Source organism: Accipiter gentilis, chromosome 10, assembly GCF_929443795.1.
Source record: "Accipiter gentilis chromosome 10, bAccGen1.1, whole genome shotgun sequence".
NCBI lineage: Eukaryota > Metazoa > Chordata > Aves > Accipitriformes > Accipitridae > Astur > Astur gentilis.
Window position 1 is genome coordinate 36,997,474 of NC_064889.1, and position 21,637 is coordinate 37,019,110.

Genomic DNA, 21,637 nt, shown 5'->3' on the forward strand with positions numbered 1-21,637 from the left:
ACATAAGGTAGGCAAAAAGTATTGAAGTGCAGGCCTTGGCAAAGGCCAAGATCTTCTAAAAAGATTTTAGAAGATCCTTTGGAATAAAGGATAGGTACAGAAATATTATAAATACTTACTTACCTTTCCAGGCACTTTCAAAAAGATTTAATGTTATATTTGCATAGTATATCTCATAACCAGCAAACATTCTTACTGTTAGAGCACACATCAGCTTAGATTCCAGAAACGAACACTTAATTATACTGGTAAAGTGAATTAATAGTGAACACGTTCAGTTTTGTAAGCCTCAAGCAATTTAATGAATTACAAGAATTAGAAATATTCTACAAATCAGGCTGATTCTACCAATACGATCATTGTTCATTGCCTAGGCATGCCTGATGTTGTCAAGCTAGTGCATAATCTGTTAGGTGCTTGCTATGTAACTCTAAGCAATTATTACAGATTTTAAAAAGATATGTCATAAACCACACTTCTAATAAAAACATAAAGAATCCAATTAAATGACATGTGACCTTACTCTTCTGAGTATTCCCATGCTTTCAATAAATCTACTTGAGAGTAAGGTGTAACTGAACATGAAGGCTGTCAGATTTCTGGTCTGTTCTTCACAACGGTTTAATAACTTCAGAGCTTCATGAAAATAGCCATCAACTTTTTACTCATAGAACTTAAATAGCATTTTATTAGCACAGTATACTTGCAAACATGTACCCCTTTTGGTAACATACACTGTGTTTTTGTTCTTGAGGCTGTAATTTTTCTCAAGTTTATTATGTGCCACTTGGATTTGCAAATTCCTGTATCACACCACTGCTTGTTATGTGATGTGAGGCTCTTGCTGCATTTTACGAGGCAGCTTTTAAGGAAAGATATAACTTTAGCTATTATATTAGTAGCACAATGTAATACTTCATCAGTGAAAATGAAATGCAGTCTAAAATTTTGATCAAAAGGAAACATGGAATACTACTAACTCATACTCTTTTAGTCTTTTCCTTTTACTGTTATCTGGAATGAAAAACAAGCTCATAAGCCATGTCAATAACATGCTAAGGATGCACTTTGCCAAGCAGAGAACATGCTCTTAATTAGTAAGTAACACTGTGAAAATAGATTTTCTTAATACTAAAGCTAAATACAGTTTAGTAAATTTAACAAGACACATTCATACTTACAGTATCAGTAACAGTAATCAGTCAGTAATATTCGCAACATAACATGTCATTTAATAATTGATTTTATTACACTGATTATTTGATTCAGTTTAGCTGACTAGCATCAGCTCCAAGTCCTTCTCAAACTTTTATTTTAAAAGATGGTAATAGACACATTGAAGGCACACAAACACTTCAAAAACTGTATTTTTGAAAAACTCTGCCTACACACATAAACATGTCAAGAGCAGTACCACAAGACTTTTACAGACCATATGTATTAAATTGAACTGGATGTATACAAATTGGAACTCACTCATTTTGGGTAATAAAATACTCAGTTTCTAGTAGGCAAGTCTTACCAACTTCAGAACAACGCAGTGGTATAAGGGCTGCAGACAACAGCACACAGTTACCTAAACTAACTTTCTGCACTTGCTTTTTTTTTTTGTAAATCTTGCTATATACTTAGCCTTTATTCATATCTATTTTAAGTCCAGATTTCTTAGGTTTTGTACTTAGCCTGACAGTTAAGTTCTAAAAGTACACTATATTATTTAGTAAAAAGACTCACCGTGACAGTAAAAATCCACAAGATAATTGTGTATCACAGTATTTAATTTGTGGAAAGAGTATTTTTGCCAGGGTGCATTCAGAGTTAAGATGGGAAAATCTGTGCTTAAATGATTTGGGGCTAAACCTATTCTGTATGTTTAACTTCATGACTACTCACTTGTTATCATTATCAATAACTCTCCTAAACTGCAGATGAATCTCTGCTTCCCTGTAACATTTCTTTATGTCGCGCTTCAATAGATATTTTGGGTAGATGTGGGAAAATTTGTGGGCTCAATTTTTACATGAAATCAGGCTTCTTTATTTGAAGTCAACAGTTTCCCTGACTTCTTTCGTACAGGGAAAATAACGGATCACTCTATTTCAGGTAAAAACAATGGAAAAAAAAAATATCTCTTAAGAGCTCTTTCTCACTGGATACAAAATTCTCTTACTAGTTTATGGCTATCTGAAAATAGAAGATAGGTTTAGTAGATGTCAGTATTTTTATGATCATTACAGCGCAAGATTTTCATGTGATATTAAATTTATAAGAACATTGTGATTTCAAAGGCAATTTTTTCTGTATTTTCAAAAAATCAGCACAATGAGTTTGTTCTTATATTCTACTGTAAAATTATGCAGGTCTATGAAGTCACTGAAGATGTGTGTGTTTGCACCAGCTGGGCTAGTTGACTATTTCTAAGCAATGCAGAATGTTTCTGAGTTTTGATGAAAGACAGGTGTCATTCTTATCCATGAAATTCCCAAAATGGTGTTTCCTGAAGCTTAAGGAGGGTCTAAATAAACATTCTAAAGATATACCCAAATTCCTATTATATGTTACAGGAATGTCCTAGAAACTGTTCTACAAGTATCTATGATTATGGATACATCTTGCCAAAAATACATGTAAAAAGCACAAACCCTGTGAGCTTATTTTATAAAATGTAATTGGCTGTTTTGATATTCAGATTACTCTCTACTGTTGAAAGTGCCCATTCCTACAGCTGGTTCATGGATTCAGAACAGCTTTTTTGTTTGCAGCTGCTGTTGAATCAGACCCAGTAGACTTTATGTTTATATCCATTTTTCAGAAAGGACATTAGAGCTCCATCTTTCCTTTATTGCAATCCACATTAGCAGTTTAAAACTTTCCTAAAAAGCTGAAATTGTGTTGGATTAGAGGCCTTAGGAGTTTCCAGTATGGAAATGACTGCATGTTAATGCAGTCTTGATAAGAAGCTTTATTCAAACCTGCATGTGGTTCTCCATATAGATGACTCTTGGCAGGGGCAGCTTCTATCTGCCTATGCATATATACGGAGATGCATGGGATGTAAAGGATCCCTGTATGCTGCCTACTGGCTGCCTAAAATACAGCCTACTCTTGTTACAAAGAACCTGCTGTAAATGAGCTCCGTATGTTCCAGAGAAACTGAACGTAGTTCCATCTCTTTCAGGAACTACATAAGTAGGGCCTGATGATCCATGAAAGCAAATGGAAATCTGTTGTTAATTGTCTTAAGCTTTGCATCAGGCGTCTTGTGGTTTTGGCTGGAATAAAGTTAATTTTCTTCTTAGTAGCTGATATAGTGCTGTGTTTTGGATTTAGGATGAGAATAATGTTGACAACACACCAATGTTTTAGTTGTTGCTAAGCAGCATTTATACTAAGTCAAGGACTTTTCAGCTTCTTATACTTCCCTGCCAGCAGAAGCTGGGTGTGCATGAGGAACTGGGATGGGACACAGCCAGGACAGCTGACCCAAATGAGCCAAAGAGGTATTCCATACCATATTACATCATGCCCAGTATATAAACTGGGAGGAGTTCACTGGGGGCACCACAGTTCAGGGATTGGCTGGGCATCAGTCAGCAGGTGGAGAGCAATTGTACTGTGCATCACTTGTTTTGTATATTTTATTATTAGTAGTATTAGTATATTACCTTCCCTTTCTGTCCTATTAAACTCTTTACCTCAACCCATAAGTTCTATGTTTGTTTTCCCTGATTCTCTCCCCCATCCCCCGGGGGCGGGCGGGGGGATTGAGTGAACAGCTGTGTGGTGCTTAATGGCCAGCTGGGGTTAAACCATGACAAGCCCTTTTAAATGGGCTAAATTTCGAGAATACTTACCGTACCACTCATCAACCCAGGCAAAAGCTTGCCGGTGACCAATCAATAGTATATCTCTGACCACCTGCAAAACAAGGGAAAGGTTAAATACCTCTGCAGCAACAAAATGTTCTAGAAAAGTAACACTGTTGTCTTTCAATGTGATTTAAAGTGAAAAATGTTCTGACAGTTTTGTGTCTGAAAAAACATGCCCTAGAGAGACAGATATACTGGCTCTGAAGGTCTTGTAGTCCAATCTCCCATTTGCAGTGGATCTATTGCCAACACTGGATCGCATCGGCATGGCTTTGAGTAGCATGGGAAGCCATTTGGGAATGTGTACAAAATCCATTAATCTTTGGGCAATTAGACGTTCCAGAACTCTTCTTTTTCATTGTTAGTTTTTTTAAACATGTGGAAGGTCAATACTCTGAAAAATATTACCATTTGGTTATTATGCTGTTAATTAATTATTTTTTTGTAGTCTGATTGGAAAACTTTTCCACTACCCATTTGTAAGAAATTCTGCCCACCATTGCTACACGTACGGTACTCACGTATACTTGTAAATACTTTAGCTCATATATTTATCACAGTATGGAAAACGTTACTGATAGTTTTTCTCAACCTTAGACCTGAGCAGCTCCAGGCTTTGTCAATTTTATACCCAGAGGTGAACTCTTTGGCTCTGCTCGAGGTCTGAAAGCAGATTCGGCGGAGCTCCCTAGCTTTTTCACAGCCAAAGTTACATTCCTGTGCTGGGTAGTACTCAAGTTCTGCTTATGTGAAGGATAACAACCAGCTCCTGTTTCACTGACCTTGTGTACAAATTGCTCTACTCTGGTTTGAAGTCCCCAGACTTCAAATTTCACAGTCACAAGTTTGTAGGAACACATAATTGGCTGATGTGTCTCTCTCCAGCCTTCTTTTAATTGGCCTCTCCCAGTCTTCTGTGACTTGAAATATTTAGGATCCTGCAAAGCAAAGAAAACATACTGGGAAACGCAGGAGAGGAAGTCCTGTTCATCAGTTTGCTAAAGTAAATGTTTTGTTAGGACATAAAATATGCAAACATGCTAATAAACATTTATGAAAAAGTAATATGAATTTGACTTAAATAGGCACTAGGATATACTAAAATCGAATCCTGCCTTTTATCCAACACAGCCAGTGAATCGATGGCAGCATATTCTTGGAGATGCTTTGACAATCATATCATCTAGGACATTTTCTGCTACAGGAAAATATGTTATTGCAAGTCATTACAATACAATGCACTCCAAGTGTTATTTATGGCCTTTGGAAAAAAAATGTTGCTTCTTCAGAGCTTGCTTTACCAATACTCTCTCAGTGTGACTTACTAGTAATTTCTACCCATGCCTGTCTTCCTGAAATCATGTCCACTTTCAGCTTTGACACATCAACACTGATGTGACCCTGACAAAGCCATTTTCAATTTTAAGTGAACTTGTATATTGAGGTGGCCAGCTAGGTATGAAACTCCTCCAATTTAGCCATTTCTGATTACAACTGAGTTATGAGCAAAACACTAATTTCGACGCTGTCTCTTCTACGAACTGGAAAATCAAATAAATTGGTGTTGAAATTACAACAGCAAGACCAAAAAAACAGTAAGGACATTAGTTCATCTTTAAAGTTTACTTTTATCTGTACAAGTTACAGTTTTATCTATCAAGGAGTTATTTTCTATATTGGTATAATTTCATTTCACTTTATGTCCAATCCTGCCAATTACATCTTGTAAATAGAAATAATTTACAGTTAAGCAGTGCTTTTCAAAACTTGAAAACAATGTCGTTTCAGTAGATTCATAGTGGATCTTCTAAAATCTGTCTTTAAGAATAACTCACCTGCATTGCCTTTCCCAAAGCTGAGATCTGGGAAGATCTTTTAAATCCATCCTTTGTTATAAAAGCAGTTAAACATGTATTTAACTATGTGCTTAAGTTATGCACTAAATGGAAGACAATCAGGAGAAAGACTAAGAAAAAATGGATAAGACCACTCTGATCTTCATTTTCTTTCATTCAGTATGAGCTTATATATCATTCAGTTTCCTTTTTTCTAATATTTGGTTATCTCCTGACTTGGCTTCTGATTTTATCCATAAACTGAAGCTCTGTCATTAAAGCTTCTTTACAAAGCTCTAATGAGGTGATAGTCTTTCTTCCCTGTGAAAGTCATTGCTTTTATTGCTGACATATTCTTTTCTAAATAGAAACTTCAAGCTCTCAGTATAATAAGGTTTCAATGTTAAATCACCATAAAAAACAATTCGGCGTCATCATATATCAGAGCGACATACCACTGTGTATCACAACTCATAGTCACATGCTGTTGCAAATCTTCTCACTCAGTAAAGCTTGACCTCAGATTGATCTAGATATTTTCTGGTTGAAAGAGTTGTTTTATAACTGATTATTGCCTGAAGCAATCAATATAATAATAATACCACCAGCAACAACAAAGACATAATATTCAGAAAGATATAAAATTCTACAACAACAACAACGGGAAGAATGAAGACATAATATTCAGAAAGATGTAAAATTCTAGTAGATGGTTCCATGAATAAGGAAATAATTACAGAAAATATTATTTCAAATATTCTACCAAAATATTCCAGTGTAAAATAAGTATTTCTAAAAAGGAAAATAGTTTTCTGTTTCTTACATACACATAAGGTGCTAGTGTGACGGAGCCATTGTCTTGATTAAGCATTTCAGATACGCACTTTAATAATACCGAGAGTATACTTTATATCTCTGCAGCGATAACCAGATCTATAATGGAATAACTTCAATGCAGTCCAAAGGGATTTAATGTAATGAATTTGAGTCAGTATCAAGAATTCAGAATTGATAAATAAAAATTAAATAATGAACTGCTACCCTGCATGACTGCTCAGTCATGCATAAAACTTGTGTCTTGTTCAAACTGCAAGCACCCTCTGGATGCTGTGAAAGCAGTGTTTTGCTTTGTTTTGTTTTTGTGAAGTTAACACAACAGGCAAGGAGATTCACAGTGGAAATAATTCTTAAATTGGTGGCCCACAAATAATCCACCTCCTGCAATGCAATTCATCTGTGACATCACTTTTAGCTGCAAATTCCTCTAACGGTGCCCAGAGATGGCATCTTTCTTGAAGGACATGATGTTTAGTCACAAATTGGCTGGACAGTTTCAAGCAAAGAGCCAGGCAATGATGGACAGTATGGGCAACTTATATACCTAATAGCTTTTATGGAGATTCCTGCCTTTCTGGAAACATTAACATATTGATACTATACAACTGTAGACCGATGAATGGAAGCCAGGAAACAGAAAGAATTCAGAAGAATAGATTTCCAGACTGCTGTATGAAAGATCAAGATGTTAAAGATTTTACTGAGTGCTTGCTCAAGTGAGCTAAAATTCAAAGATTGCTTGTAAACTGAGTAGTGGGATATAAGATACACAGCAACATTAAGCAAAGTGAACTTGACAGTTTAATCTCTGGCCATTAATTCAAACGGCATGAGTGTTTTACAGAGGTGAGTTGTTATCGTAAGTAAAACTAACATCACTGGGCTTTTTACCCGGATGCTAAAAAAGTAGGTGTTTAAAAAGGTCTTAGACTATTTTAGAAAGACACAAATTCTGGCTCAGCAATTGCTTGTGCTATGGTTCATAAGAGGAAGTATTTAGGGGAAGAATCTCTATGTTTATCTCTGTATTTTGCATATATTTACACCTTTTGTAGGTCTGCTATTGGCCACAGCCACAGGGAGCACACCACGCCAGAATGACCTCTGGTGTGACCAGCACTGATCCAAAGCCCACTGAAATTAATGAGAAATTTGACATGAAACCTACAGCCTAGAATTATTTTATGTGCCTAACTCATGGCTTCAAATTGCCAGATTAAGATTCACAGCCTGGAATCCTTTCTGCAATTAGGCATATAAGGTCCTTCTGGAAAAAAAAATAAAAAATAAAAAAAAAATTAAGCAGGGATGATAATTTTCTATTAAATGCAAGTAGAAATAATATTGGTACTCAGCACTGCTGCTCCTCCTGGCTTTCATGCTGTAGCTCACTGATTAGGTTAGTCAGATAGAACAAATTAGACTCATGTGCCATGCTCGCATCTCTCCAGGTCCCAGGAGGAAGCACTGAGCACCTGCCTGTACCGATCATGGCTGTTCCTTACTCCTCCTGTGAAAGGTATGGCAATTTGCAAAACATACCAGAGGCACCAGGCTAGAGTCAAGAAGCTTGCTCTAGGCAGGAATTGTGGCTCATGTGTTTGAAACGCTTCTGTCAGTGACTAGAAACGGGGCAAGCTGATCTTTGGTCTGACCCCATTTTTAGGTTATTATTTAGACCATTAATTTTGTGTGTGCCTTATTTTTGATTTTAGCCACCCATGCCTTCCTTTCTAGAGAAGCCATAATCCAAAGAATACTGTGTCTATTCACTATTTTCCCCTTAATTTATCTACTGGCAAAATCCTCAATCTGTTTAAAATGTAATGGCATATCTAAAATCTTTTTGTTTAAATAACCTTCTCGTCCTTTTATCAGACACAATTTATTAGGAAAGCCCATCTGGCAAATCCTTTTGCTACAGAAGAGCAAAACGTACCCTGTATTTGCAATACATTACTGCCAGGTGCAGAGTGATTTAAAAATAGCACTTCTGCTAACATAGCATAAACATCATTACCCATGAGCTGGGCTTATTTGATAATAAAATGTAAAAAATAAAATAAAATAAAAGCCACAGTGTGATGGATATGGTTTCTAACGTAGCATTCTCCCAGTGTTACTCATTTACGCCAGGTCTGGCGGGTCCTGGGTCAACATGCTTATTGTTGGAGATTCCATTATTTAGCATTTATTTACTTAACCTTCCTCATGGATTGCAGACGTCACGGGCATCAGATGTGGAATTATAACCCCCTTTCCAGGAAGCAAGCACCAACGTCTTGATAATATAGCACTGGGTTGTTGCAATGCCTTTTCATATTTAATTCTGAAATGTTATTTTTTTACTTAAATAATGAAATCAATTCATTGTTTACAGAAAACTTCCAAATCTGAATGGACATGCTTTCCCTTAGCTTTGCTGTGGTATCAGGCATGATTTGAAGATGCCATACTATTCTGCAGCTGGCAACACCTCCTTTGTTTGTATGCTGGAAGCCTGCATGGAACATCTTGTTAGCCTTGTCACCAATCTGTCTCAAAAATTACTTGCTGCTTGTATGGCCATTTTAGCATGGAAAAAGATCCCCAAGCTGAATATGCTCTCCAGAGGTGAAAGTGCATTGTGCTTATGCCATGCATCCTATTCTTTTACTGGAAGGTACTCAGATGTCCCAGAAACAGATTCTTCCTTCCTTCCTTTTAACGCATGGATTCATTTTTTCAGACTCCTATTGCAATATATTCCACCACCATGCTTTTGAAGTGCAGTCAATTTTTTTTCCCCCTTTAAGCTGAAGACCATTTTGCTTGATCTTAAATTTCAGAACCAATCCTTCATGGTTTTAATATATGTGATCTGGCATTTAACCATCAGCTGTAGTTGCTAGGTTTTTGGATTTGAGCTTATATAGCTAGGGCTCTGGAAAGATTTGTTGATGTAAAGATGCTACTATAGACATTTATGTGGAGTAATTTTTTAAAATACATCTTTTTTTGTCCCTTTGAATTTCCATTAAAATGTATTTTCTGGAAAAGCCAGCTAAATACGCAAGAATTGTAAATATTGGGACAGTTCCGAGGTGTTAAAATATGATAAACCAGCCAGCCTTTATGTAAGCTCACAAGTGAAGTTAGTAAGGAAAAGGAAATTTTCATCTGTTTTTGCTATGCCCTGTACTGGACTACTGTACTGACATGTTGCACACATTCACTGGGGGGGCTGAGCCAGCTGTATTATTTCAACTACCATAATTTTCTGGCTCTGTAACGTGATAGAGTTTTTGTTATTCTGAAAGCACCTGGACAGTAGTAAGCTGGACCTATTACAGTGCAGCTGTGTTAAAGTGAAAGAAGCCAGCAATTGAAGAAGAAAACTGCAGCAGCTGCACGAAATCTTTCTGTTTGGAGGTAACTTAAAAGTTTATTCCATTTGTCCAACTCTAAACTGCTTTGTTATAAACAGGAAATGAAATACTGTTAAATTTTGAGAAGTTGAATATGTTCACAAAGAACATTTTGCTCAGTAGCTCACATCTACAGTAAATGTTTCATTTCAGTGAATGATTCACATGAGGCCCTCCCTCTTCAGCATAGCTCAGTTTTATTCTTTTCTACAATCCAGATAAATATATACGTCTATATTGGGAATATGTGATGGCTGGTGATACATATTCATTGACGGTAAAGTCACAAGGAAATTACTTTACAGAACGTACAACTACTCTTACCTGTAGGCTTGTACATTCTTTATACAGAAGTAAAAAATTTGTATTCAATGTACCATGTACATTCAGATTTGGAAACATATGTGAGTCCTTACAGAATAACAGGCAAACCTGTTAGCTTGGATCTAGATTCAAGCTTTCTCAATTTGGAACCTCACATTTAAACTTCTTACAGGTTTAAAGATTTTTAGGGCCATGCTTGTAAAAAAAAAACCCACAAAAAAAACCCCCTTTATATAAGATGTGGCAGCACTGCTAAGTATTCTGGTGGCTACTTCATAATGAAGTTTGTAGATGGTCATTAAGTTAATTTTAAGTCATCTGCTTTGGTATACCCAGAATTGCTGCAGTTATACCTCCTCCAGTCTTCTACAAGGGCAAATCTTTTGACAGCAGAAATCAGTATACCTCCATGGAAGACAGAATTGGACTCTGTGTATGTGTTTGTAATAGCTAACAACTGTCTTCTGATTCACTGTTTACTCCGTGATTTAAGTCCTTTTGTGCATACACTGACAGATAAGCCCTCTATTCTTAAGGGAATTCAAATCACTTGGATGATTCTGGTCAAGAGACCACTTAGTATTACTGGCAGAGGTTCCTTTAAAATATTCCTCAATGTAACAACCGCTATCCATAAGCCTCCAGCTAACTGTATTTTTTACTTTTCAATTTTAGTTGATATTAAGAAGGACAGAAAAAGCAGATATACACAAAGTTGAATTCAATCACTTTCCCTTCAACTGTCATGACATTTTCATGGAATGCTTTTCCTCTCTCATCAGTACCAGCACAAGTCAAAATGAGCTATGCAATTCAAATATTATACATATGAAGATGTTTTATACATTTTGTCTTTTTATGTGTGAATCATTATTATGTAGAGTTACAATGGAAGGAAGAATATAGATCTGTTTATAAGATTCATGTCAGGGCAACTGAAAAATAATTTTTTAGATCATAGGTGCTAGGAAGCAGAGAACGGTTGCTTCACTTGTTTGTCCCTTGGATATCTCCTGAACCCTCCTGTGGCAACTGTAATATTATTACCTCTATTGGTGATACTGTTGTGATACATACACAACCATATCTTCTGTTTATATAAATAAGAAAAACAACACTAAAGCTGCTGTGGTTCATTCTGTTATAATCAGTGAGTTATCTGATGCACTAACTCAAAGAAAGGTTGCAGTCATATTGCAGAAAGGGTCTTTTCATACTGAGGGCTCTGAAAAACTTACGATATTGACCCAAACAGTTTATGAAGGATAACTGAGCACTTTAAAGCTAAAAATAATGGAGAAGAGAAATACTAGCTTAGTAGCAACTGTGGAATTAGTGCTGTCTGATCATATCAGAAATCGTCCATCTACAAGCAGGCTCATAAGCACTGACAAAGAGCAAGCAGTTGAAGTAGTGTGTAAAAGGTTTACGTTATTTAAGTTACCTCTCTAATATACAGTAATACAACTAAATAATGAAATTTGCTGTTAAAAACTGAAGTATATTTTTAATTGAAGAGGGATGCACTTTTGTCCGGATATAAAAGAAATTTAAAGATCATTTCTAGAAGCTGCTAAGTATGCTGACCCTGATACAGAACCTGCTTAATTTTAAGCATGTGAAAGATCCATTGAAATGAAGAGATTACTAACATGCCTGAAGTTAAAAATCACTCTTATTGGACTTTCTGGACGGGAGTCAGAACACTTATCCCATGGGATCTAATTCTTAAATCCTGAGGATTGTACTTCACTTTTAATCTTTAAACTTAGTATCAATTCAGATTACATGATCTAAAAGCAGCCAAGTTGTTGTTATTAGTGTAACTAAAATACCTATCTAAAGCTTACAGTAAATGGTTTTCAGTTATCTCTGAAACTGTTATTTGGAAAACACAGACCGTTTCTCATTTACATAGTTACTTTTTTATGCTGTTCGACTGAAAACAGACAGAAATTACAGTTACAAACATTTAAACTCTTTTTATAGTCCCTAAATTATGTAAGAGGCCTCATCAGAAATGGGAATTTGGCTTCATGTTCATATGGTAGCATAAAACCCCAATAGTTTGTAAACTTTGGAAGATAGTGAATTCGACTATTATTTATTCAATGTCAATTACAGTACGTGCACAGTTAAATGCTAAGGTGTTCTATTTCGTATGAATTCTGAAACAGAATTTGGTAGCCAACATACAAATCATCCATCAGTACAGAAAAAACAACAGATGCTGGGCTGTTTTTGTTGTTTAAACCCATATAAAATTCCATTTTGCTTGGAATCAGGTCTCTAGATTTGTCTTTGAAATAACAACACAAAGACCCTGAGATTATCTTCTCACATAACATGAGCCTGGTTTTCTATATCATACAATTAATCATATGGAAATTATGCTTAATAGTTGCCTATTAAAAATGGTATGGAAAGCTGAAAAGCTAGATGTTACCTTCATGTTTACAATTACTGGAAGTGCACAAACTGAGATGAAAAATCTTACGTGATTTCTGTAAAACACAGTCAAATGCTGACCCGTTCAATAGCAGCAGTCATTCCTAAATGGAACCAGAAGACCATGGAATTCAGATAAGATGATGGGACCAATAAGCTGTTTCATGAGGTGTTATGTAATTTTTGGTATGAAACAGATGGATTTCATTATCTAAAGAAACTAATAAAATTACCTTTCATTCTACTATATACCCAATTTTGTTTTATGATCCGTACATAACATGTGAAATAGGATCTATAAATGGAAGATAACAAGTACCTGACTTTTTTAGTCTGAAAATCACGTCTCCTATAGTACAGAAATATATTCATTGGCAAGTCTTCATTTTCTATCCTAAAAATGATTATGTAGTCTCGTTTTGTATAGTCAAACAGCTGCCATACTCATTGCCAGCTATGAATATATACTTGGCTCCAGAGGCAAACCATATCTCCAAAATTAAATGCAAGCATAGATTTGATCGTTCCTCTTTAGCTACTTGTTATGAACCATCATTTTTCAAGTCTGAGGTTAAAACATTGAGACCTCATCTTCATTTGCATGGTGGCTGCTGATTTCCAAACAGTGAATTGCATTGACCTAAAAGAAACATGCTCTTCAGAGATGTGCACTATCAAATATACATGGGAGCAATTTCCAAGGGAATTTTAAGAGAGTGAATGTGTCTCCTGCCATTGATGTTTTTTGGCAGATTTACTGCAGCATGTAGAGTACTTCAGTCCCTCTTGGTCTTGTGTCATGGTCGCCCCTGAGCAACTGTGCATCAACCCTACTCTCGCTGCAGCTTATCTGTCCTTCGCCTGGGCTTAGGCACTTTGCATGACTTATTAACGGGGAGGGATGCAAATAAGGACAACAGTAATGTTTAAAACTGCTCAGACCTGGAAACACTTAACTGAGCTTCATGATTCAAAGAAAAGTCCTTTTCTACTTTGAACGAATTCAGCTGAATATCAAAGGTCTGGTACAGGATATGTTCTGATGAGGGTATAAAAGCATTCAAAAGGTTGGAGGAATCATCTGCAAAAGAAAGTGTCAGACAATCTAGACAGAGAAGTTGCTATATGCTTCCCCTCTAATCGAAAGCTTTTTAAATACTACCGACCAGCATGATTTCGTACCAAAATAAGATCTTTTTGATTCCTATCAAGGCTTTCCTGCGGCCTTTTACATTCCCTTCTTCACCATTTCACAATCAAGTTGTCTCTTACCTCTGATTCTTTGTAATAGCGCTCAGGAATTTCATCGCTGGCAATATCAATAAAGCAGACTTCTCGCTCCAAATCTTTAGCTTCTTTGTCAAAAATCTGCAAGAGTCAAAGAAATTCAACACTGTAACAGAACAACACCATTACAAAATCCACCTGGAATAATGGTTACAAGTGTTTTCAATAACTCGTCCAACATAATGTATCTCAGGCTTGCGCCTGAACAGCTTCTGATGTAAGATACTGAAGTTTTTGCAGGGACACAGTCACATTCTCTAGCCTACTGCAGACATCAAAAGGAAGAAAATGGGTGTTCTCAAAATCATATATGAGCAAGGTATTCCTAAGCAAGATTAACAACAGTTTGAATGAATTATGCCACAGACTTTTTTGGGGAACAATCCACTATGTCAGATGAAGAGACAGTGGATTGTTAAATACGACACATCATTTTCAGTACTAACTGCTCACACCGCTGTTCTTCCTTGCACTTTTTGTAATGGAGACTTCAGTCACAAACAGTAAAGTCAATAACTAGGATTGGTTTTATTGTGTTCTCTAATCTTTGAACTAGATTCCATCACTATGTAAAAAACCTGACTTTCTGGACTTTGGGTGTTTCCAGCCCTTTCAGTCTAGGGATAATAATGAAATGCAGGTGTTTTGTATGAACTAGTCAGGCTAAGTTGCTGTTATACCAAGAATCAAAATTTTGGTTGAACTGCCCTCAGTGGAAGCTGGAAACTTCCACTATCCATCTGTGCACACATAGAGCTTATTTTCATTTTAATCCTTTAGGACCTGGTTTTGAATAGCAAGTCTTTTGTTCTATGCAAGGCAAATGATGGGTATATTTTGAAAATGCAGGTCATTTGCATCTGCAGCGTAGTATACTTCTGTGTCCATAATTTAATTATTTAGGCATCTTAGTGGCCCATGTGGCTTATGCTATGTCTGCAATAAATTTGTACTCATGATTCTGGGACTTGGAAATAGTGACTAGTTAAAAGGCTATCATGAATTAGTGCCACAAAATTCAGGGAAGTTGTGCCTACACTGTCAAGATCAATAACAAGCTAACAATGTGTTTTTTCCTTCGGGGCACAATGTTCTATAGCTAAGGTTTCCAGAAAGCATAAATATTTTTGTTTTCTTTCCTTTTTTCTTTTTAAATAAATGTAGTGAATGCTCTGTTAATTTCATTTCATTCTAGAGGAACATTTAAAAATACAAAATGCCAGCAACTCTTCAGTAGCAAGACTGCTACTTTATTATTTCTGAAAGAAATGTGGCTGCCCATTTAAAGCATTCAAAGTGAGCAAGGGACTACAATGAAGAAGTATACCAGCTGATAAGGAGAACATTGCTCAGGAAATCATAATTCAAATAAATGAAAAGCTGAAGTTTGACTCTACAGTTTTAACTTGTCTTGGTAGTTAACAGTACTGGAATAAAACAGACAACACTGAATGCTTACTGAACTGGATATAAAATGTTAACATGTCTGCAACTGCAGAAGAACAGAACAAAGGGAAACTCCAGTCTGTTTTTATTTGTGTACTTATTTTCCTTCTCCAATCCTTGTTTTGAAAAAAACTATGTTGATTATTTGAAAATATTTGAGCTGAGAGGTCCTTTTCCTGTTGTGCTCTTTCTTCAAATTGGGGTACATTTTTTTAAACAACTGTTATGTTTTCTATATATAATATAGGTCACTTTTTATAAGCTTCCTCGCTTGCTTTTTTCCTAAACAAATTCAGATATACAGAGCAGGGCCTCGATGAAATCAGTTGAACTATTTCTGGAACAATATGCATTTCACCATAATCTCTGAGCTTTAAATAAAATAATGGAGATTTCTCTTAAATGGACATTATCAGGTCAGCTGAGGCTCTGAATCAGTACAAGGTTTAAATACAAGCCTAATAAATTTAAGCACATGCATATCTCTGCACATTTGCAAGGACCTAAAATGGGACTGTTACCCAAATTCTGATGTGAAGAAATGCGCCCTGCTCCGTCACAGGCTTGATCCACATATTGTGCCTCTAAGTAATATAGTTTTAAATTCTTCTTCTCTCTTTAAAACGCTTTGATAGAAGTGGGGATGACAGATGCCTTTGCCAATCTGTCAAAACCAGGAGGAATTTTTCAACCATTTCAACTATGCCTTATTTGCTGCTTAGGCTATCTCTGACCATTTCCTCCATTCCAAAAGTTTGTTGAATGACATTCTCGCTTCCCTTTGCTGGCAGGAGTCGTTGTCTAATCATATATGCTTCTCCCCTTCTTAGATTGTCCTCACAAGATTTGCAGATAGAGATTTAATCTTCTCATTCTATCAGCAGTAGAAAATAGGAAGTCATTAGAGAACAAGACTGATTTCTTTCTTAGCTTTAATTCTCTTATTGCCTCTCCTAGCCACATAATCTGGGATTGTCTTAAAACCTGTAGGGAGGATGGGTTTATTGCATTTGTGATCAAAAAGACTAGAGAAATTTAAAAGTTTTAAAGGAAGAGATTAAAGGCCACGAAAAGAAGCATAAGGCTCCCAATCTGTGCAACTGTATTTGCAAATGTGCAGAAAATGAATGGTGAGAACAATCTGTATCCTTAAGAAGATGATGTAGAAAGGCAGAATATTAAATATTATATTGGAAAGAAATGGACAGGCTTTACATTTGGAAGCCAAGTAATTAATTGAGATTGAAATACATGATCAAATAGAAAACAAAGACATTCAAGGCTGAAGCATCCTTTTTTGCTGTGATTTTTTTGGGGGAGGGGGGTGGTGGTGACAGCTTTTTTTACAACAGACAAACATTCATACATTTCCACTTTCTAAGAGGAATGAAACCTCATCATTATTTAGACTAATTCACCCACAGAATGACAAAAAGTGGAAGAAAGGTTTTAATTGGGTCATCTTTACAATTGTCAATAGTTTCTTTTGGGAAAATTTTCAAAAAAAACCCTGGCAGATGATTCTTGTACCTCAGGAAAGAAAGACCACACAGGATACTGCAGAAATATAAGTGCAGCTATATTTAAAAATCTTTCCTTCATTTTCCTCGTGACCTACAATGACATGTCCTAGCACATACTTTGCTAGTGACTTCTCTTTGCCTTGTAGCCAAAGCCAGAACAGAAAGTCAGGTTATGAGATGATGGTAAGCCAACAACAAATTTAATATCTTTTTTCTACAAGCTCTTTTCCCATTCTTCTTTTTCTTCTATCTTCAGGCTAAGTTGCTGGCTTCAACCTCATTCAGAGGTATGTAATCCAAAATTTAACTTTTATGGAAAATCACCACAGCTAACTTGGTTTAGATGTAAATAGTATAAAGCCAGACTCTGCTGAATCCATTAAGTACATTCACACTGGCAAACTCCTCACTCATCTGTACTACTAAGACTCTGAGGGTCAAATCTGTGCTTGTTTGGCCTGGCTTTGTTTCATAATATATGATTCTCTCTTGTGATGTTTTTTTTCTATCAAGAGCAAAGGTATTCAAGGGATTACCAGCTGGAAAGTTGTCCGTCTCTGTCTTTACTACAAAATGTTGGGGTTTTTTTTACCAGCCTAGATACAAGGAGTTTGTGGTCAGAAGGCAGCTAATTTGTATTTTAAACACTAATACATACAGGACATAAAATTTTCTGTGGAAACAGTTAAATAACAGGTCAACTTAGAAATAAAGACAAGTTGTTAGAGATGAAAGTGATAAGGCAACCTATAAAGAAAATTCAACACTATAAACAAACAAGTTTGGAAATGGGTGTGTTTTTTTCTGAAAGCCATTTTTTCCATCCCTTGTAAGGCTTTGGGTGAGACAAGATCACTATGTTTTCCTTACTTGATATGTTAGATTCCAGATAGTCAGCCATTGCTGAGAAATGCAGCTAAGGCAGAGAAATGAAACAGATAAGAGCTAAAAGATTTTTTTTTTTTTTTTTCCCCAAAAAAGCAAAGCACTCCTAAATTAATTACAGGCGGGTAATATGGTAGCAAACATGATTATATTCCATACGCTAAGTAATCAGACACCTGTGCCTACCTACAGACTGAATCCAAAATGACTACGTTGTTCAATGCGTAAATGTAATTTATTGAGATGAGAATTTCTCCTATAAATCAAATTTCCTCTTCCATTAAATCCTTCTTTAAGTTAACATCTATGCCTGAAAGCATTGTTCTTCCCTCTCTGCCTCCCCATTCCCTGCTCTGCCAACAAAGCCAACAGGCATCCCTATGAACTTAAATCTTAACTTTGCAGTAGCTGGATATCACAAGATGACATCTTAGTGGAATAGGCAGGCTATGACATGAATGGTATGACAAAAATATCTTTAAACATTAGAATTTGAAATGAAATTAAATTTAACTCTGCCTTTCTCACTATTATATTGATCACTCATTGTCATCGAGCTTCAAGAAAATGGAAGAAATACAGTATGCAGCTAGAAGAGCTCCCAAGTTTAAATGCATATATGCAACATATATGCTTCTTTTTTAATTCAAATATTGATATTTCACTGAAGTTTTGGGGTTTTTCTCTGATTTTTCTCCCATCCCTGAAATGTAGTCTAGCTATGCAACCTGCAGGTATTTAGCAATTCACATGATGACAAGCACTTTCTGTGAGCAGAATACATACGTATCCAGCATTTGTAGGATGGTTTAAATCTAGATTTCAGAGTATGTGAAAGTTAGAGGTATAATTGCAGTAAGGACTTCAAGAATGATCCTTTTTTTCCCCCCCCTCCTATTAAAAAAGGGTAAACTCTGGCACAAAACCTACTCTCCACCTTGAAATTTTAATCTCCTTAGATTGCCATCATCAGAACTACTGGCTAGTATCCAATTTATTATTACAGCATCCTTTAGCAGGCTGTGTCATCTGGTTCACTTTAACTTTCATTTTTCTGAAGGAAAATTTGGTCTAAGATAAAAGAACACCTACTTAGAACTTGATGTATGGAGTTTTATTCAGTGTATAACGTTTCAGTAACTCACGTTCCAACCTCAGTTACCCCCAAGGTCCATTAATTTACTTCTGAGATTTACTTGGGGGAAGATTACAGGAATTGACCAATTTCAAACCTGTTCACTGGCTAAAATTATTTATGTGGACACACATAATTGGGAGCAATTCTTTTCTGGAAAAAGATTGAATCTCTCCCTGAGAGCAGTAAATTTGGCTCACTGAACGGCATGGGAATATCACTGTCTGCTGCCGAGTGGAAGAGGCAGTTACATATTTATCAGCAGCGCTGCTCCCTGCTCCTTTTATCTCCATGTCACGACTCCTCTATTATTCCATCTCTTATAAAATATCTCATTTAGATTTGTACTTTCTGAACAGAGAAATGTATTTTTATGTAATTATGTCAAAGTAGCTATACTTCCAAGACCATACTAGACTATCAATAATATTTACTGGGATTAGTTTTTTTTCAAGTCACATATATTTCAAGTGCTAGATTTACTAATTAACTTCAGCAGCTCATTTAGAAAAATCAAAAAGTAGAGGCACAACCACAATACTTGTTCACACTCTCTGTCAGTATGGACCTTATCTTATGTTCTGTGATAGCCATATGTGCTTGGGACATACTGTTTGTAGTTATGTTCAACAAAAAGAGCGCTCTTCACACAGAAGGAATTTTAGGCTAAACTCTCCACTTGTTTGCCTGTATATTTTGAGACTTATTAGAGGGGGAAAGCATCACAAAATCAAGATTTTTCATTGCAAATTATACAGGACACAAAAAGATACTCAAGACCATCATGCAGAAAAAGTCCAGGTGCAAATAAAATAATCCCTAAAAGTGACCCTAACTTTGATTTTGACATGTTTTGCAGTGATGCCTAGCAATCCTTAAAACAATTTACAGGATAATATCCTGTAGTGCAGTAAGGCTAAGCCAGGGCACAGCTGAATCCATTTCAGCTGAAATCAGTGTTTCATGGTTGTTTCCTTAAATAGCAAATTTAAATTTAATTTACATATGCTATATTGAAGTTTGTTACAACCTAGTTCTATGTTACTAAAATAGGAGACAAAAATAAGGGGAAAAAAACCACCCTAAACCCAGCAAAACTAGAAATGGCTTTTCTTCTTAGCTGGCCATACCTAAAATTTATTTTACTTTAGTCAAATGTTTCACAACCAACACTTCAGAAATACACACTAAGGATAAAGCATGACGAAGCATCACTTGTAGGGCTGCAGAATTGGAACTCACCGTCAAGAAAGAACTTTCTAACTTTAAATGATGGCACTGCAATTTACTTAGGTAGCATATCAAATAATATCTGCTATTAGCTGGCTGGTTTTAGTGTGCTCAAGCTATTAATGTGTCAAATGATACTGGTGTTAATTTATAACTATATGGAATACGGAACTACCTCTTGTTTTCATTTGGCAAATGGTCATTCTGAGACATGCATTTTCAACACTATATTATCTCTAAAAGGCAAGAAACACGTTGGTAATATATTTTTCTCTTGATTGCCAAAGAATTAATGTTGTAGCTCTTATGACTTTAGCAGCATTACTGAGCCATACACTCACAAAAACTTGCCCAATGATACCCATACTTTGCAATCTTGAAATACAACTCTGCCTCGAAATCTTGACTCCACACCTTCATTACCCTTGACAATAATGTTATTCTTGCTAATATATATCATGGCCCTTTAACAAAAAGAAAGAATAAGTTATTTTAAGATCTTGCATGTTATTCTTTAATAATCAAGATCCAGCCATTGAGTTTTCCAGAGCAAAATGTTATGCTACAAAGAGCAAGGCACTGTTATATACAGTGAATTTCCATTATTGACAACTATTGGATCATTTTTACAAGCTGTACTTTTTTTACTTTCCCCAGGCACTATCAGACAGCAAAAATTCACTGCCCAAGTATAAGCAGAAATTAATTTTGTGACTAAAAAACAAAACAAAGCAAACCAACAAAACCCAGTCAAACATAATGATTCTTCTGCAACAAATAGGAAAATTGAAATGTCTCTGTAATTCAGTGATTTGCTTGAACAGTGCCTTCACTCTACCTTTCCTCTACCTTAAGCTACAGACTGCTTTTTAGAAGTTTTCACCAGGACCAGACTGTGGCATGCAAGAATAGACACGGACCTGCAATGCATAAGATCACTGTGCATTGATTACAATATCTACTAAAGCCATGTGGTGGATCCTCTGTAATCAACAGAAAGCCTAAGTTGGTACATTTCCCACTAAAATAAAAAAACCCAAAATGTGTGTCTGTACTGTACACTGAAAGAGTAAGAACAGAGATTGGAGAAAAGTGAGAGCAATACATCATTTAGAATAAAATTAGCCTTATGCGAGATAAATACTGACCAATCAATAGACTGTTAAAAGAAAGTATCTGTCCAAATAAAAAAAGAGGTTAACAAAGTCTGCTTATGAAAACCACAGACTAATCATTTATTCACAAACAAGTGATAAGTTATACCACTTCTGCCTGTGATTTCCGACCATTTCATTAATTAGATAACCTTAAGAATTTTCTTGTATTTAACTTGTGGTTTTAATACTCAAAACATAGACTTTGTGGATCTATATTCAAATTCCCTAACTGCTAATTTTTCTTAGGGGAAAAA

The 21,637-nt window shown here is 35.9% G+C and overlaps 1 protein-coding gene across 1 annotated transcript in view; it reads right to left on the reverse strand.

The window, feature by feature from the left end:
* Positions 1–21,637, reverse strand: part of PITPNC1 (phosphatidylinositol transfer protein cytoplasmic 1) — an 89,080-nt gene that overhangs the window by 3,461 nt on the left and 63,982 nt on the right. The window contains exons 7-9 of the mRNA XM_049811677.1: positions 13,993–14,088; positions 4,652–4,807; positions 3,855–3,918 (exon numbers count right to left, since the gene is read on the reverse strand). Of these exons, the coding sequence (XP_049667634.1) occupies positions 3,855–3,918; positions 4,652–4,807; positions 13,993–14,088 (316 nt within the window). The remainder of the gene's footprint in view (positions 1–3,854; positions 3,919–4,651; positions 4,808–13,992; positions 14,089–21,637) is intronic.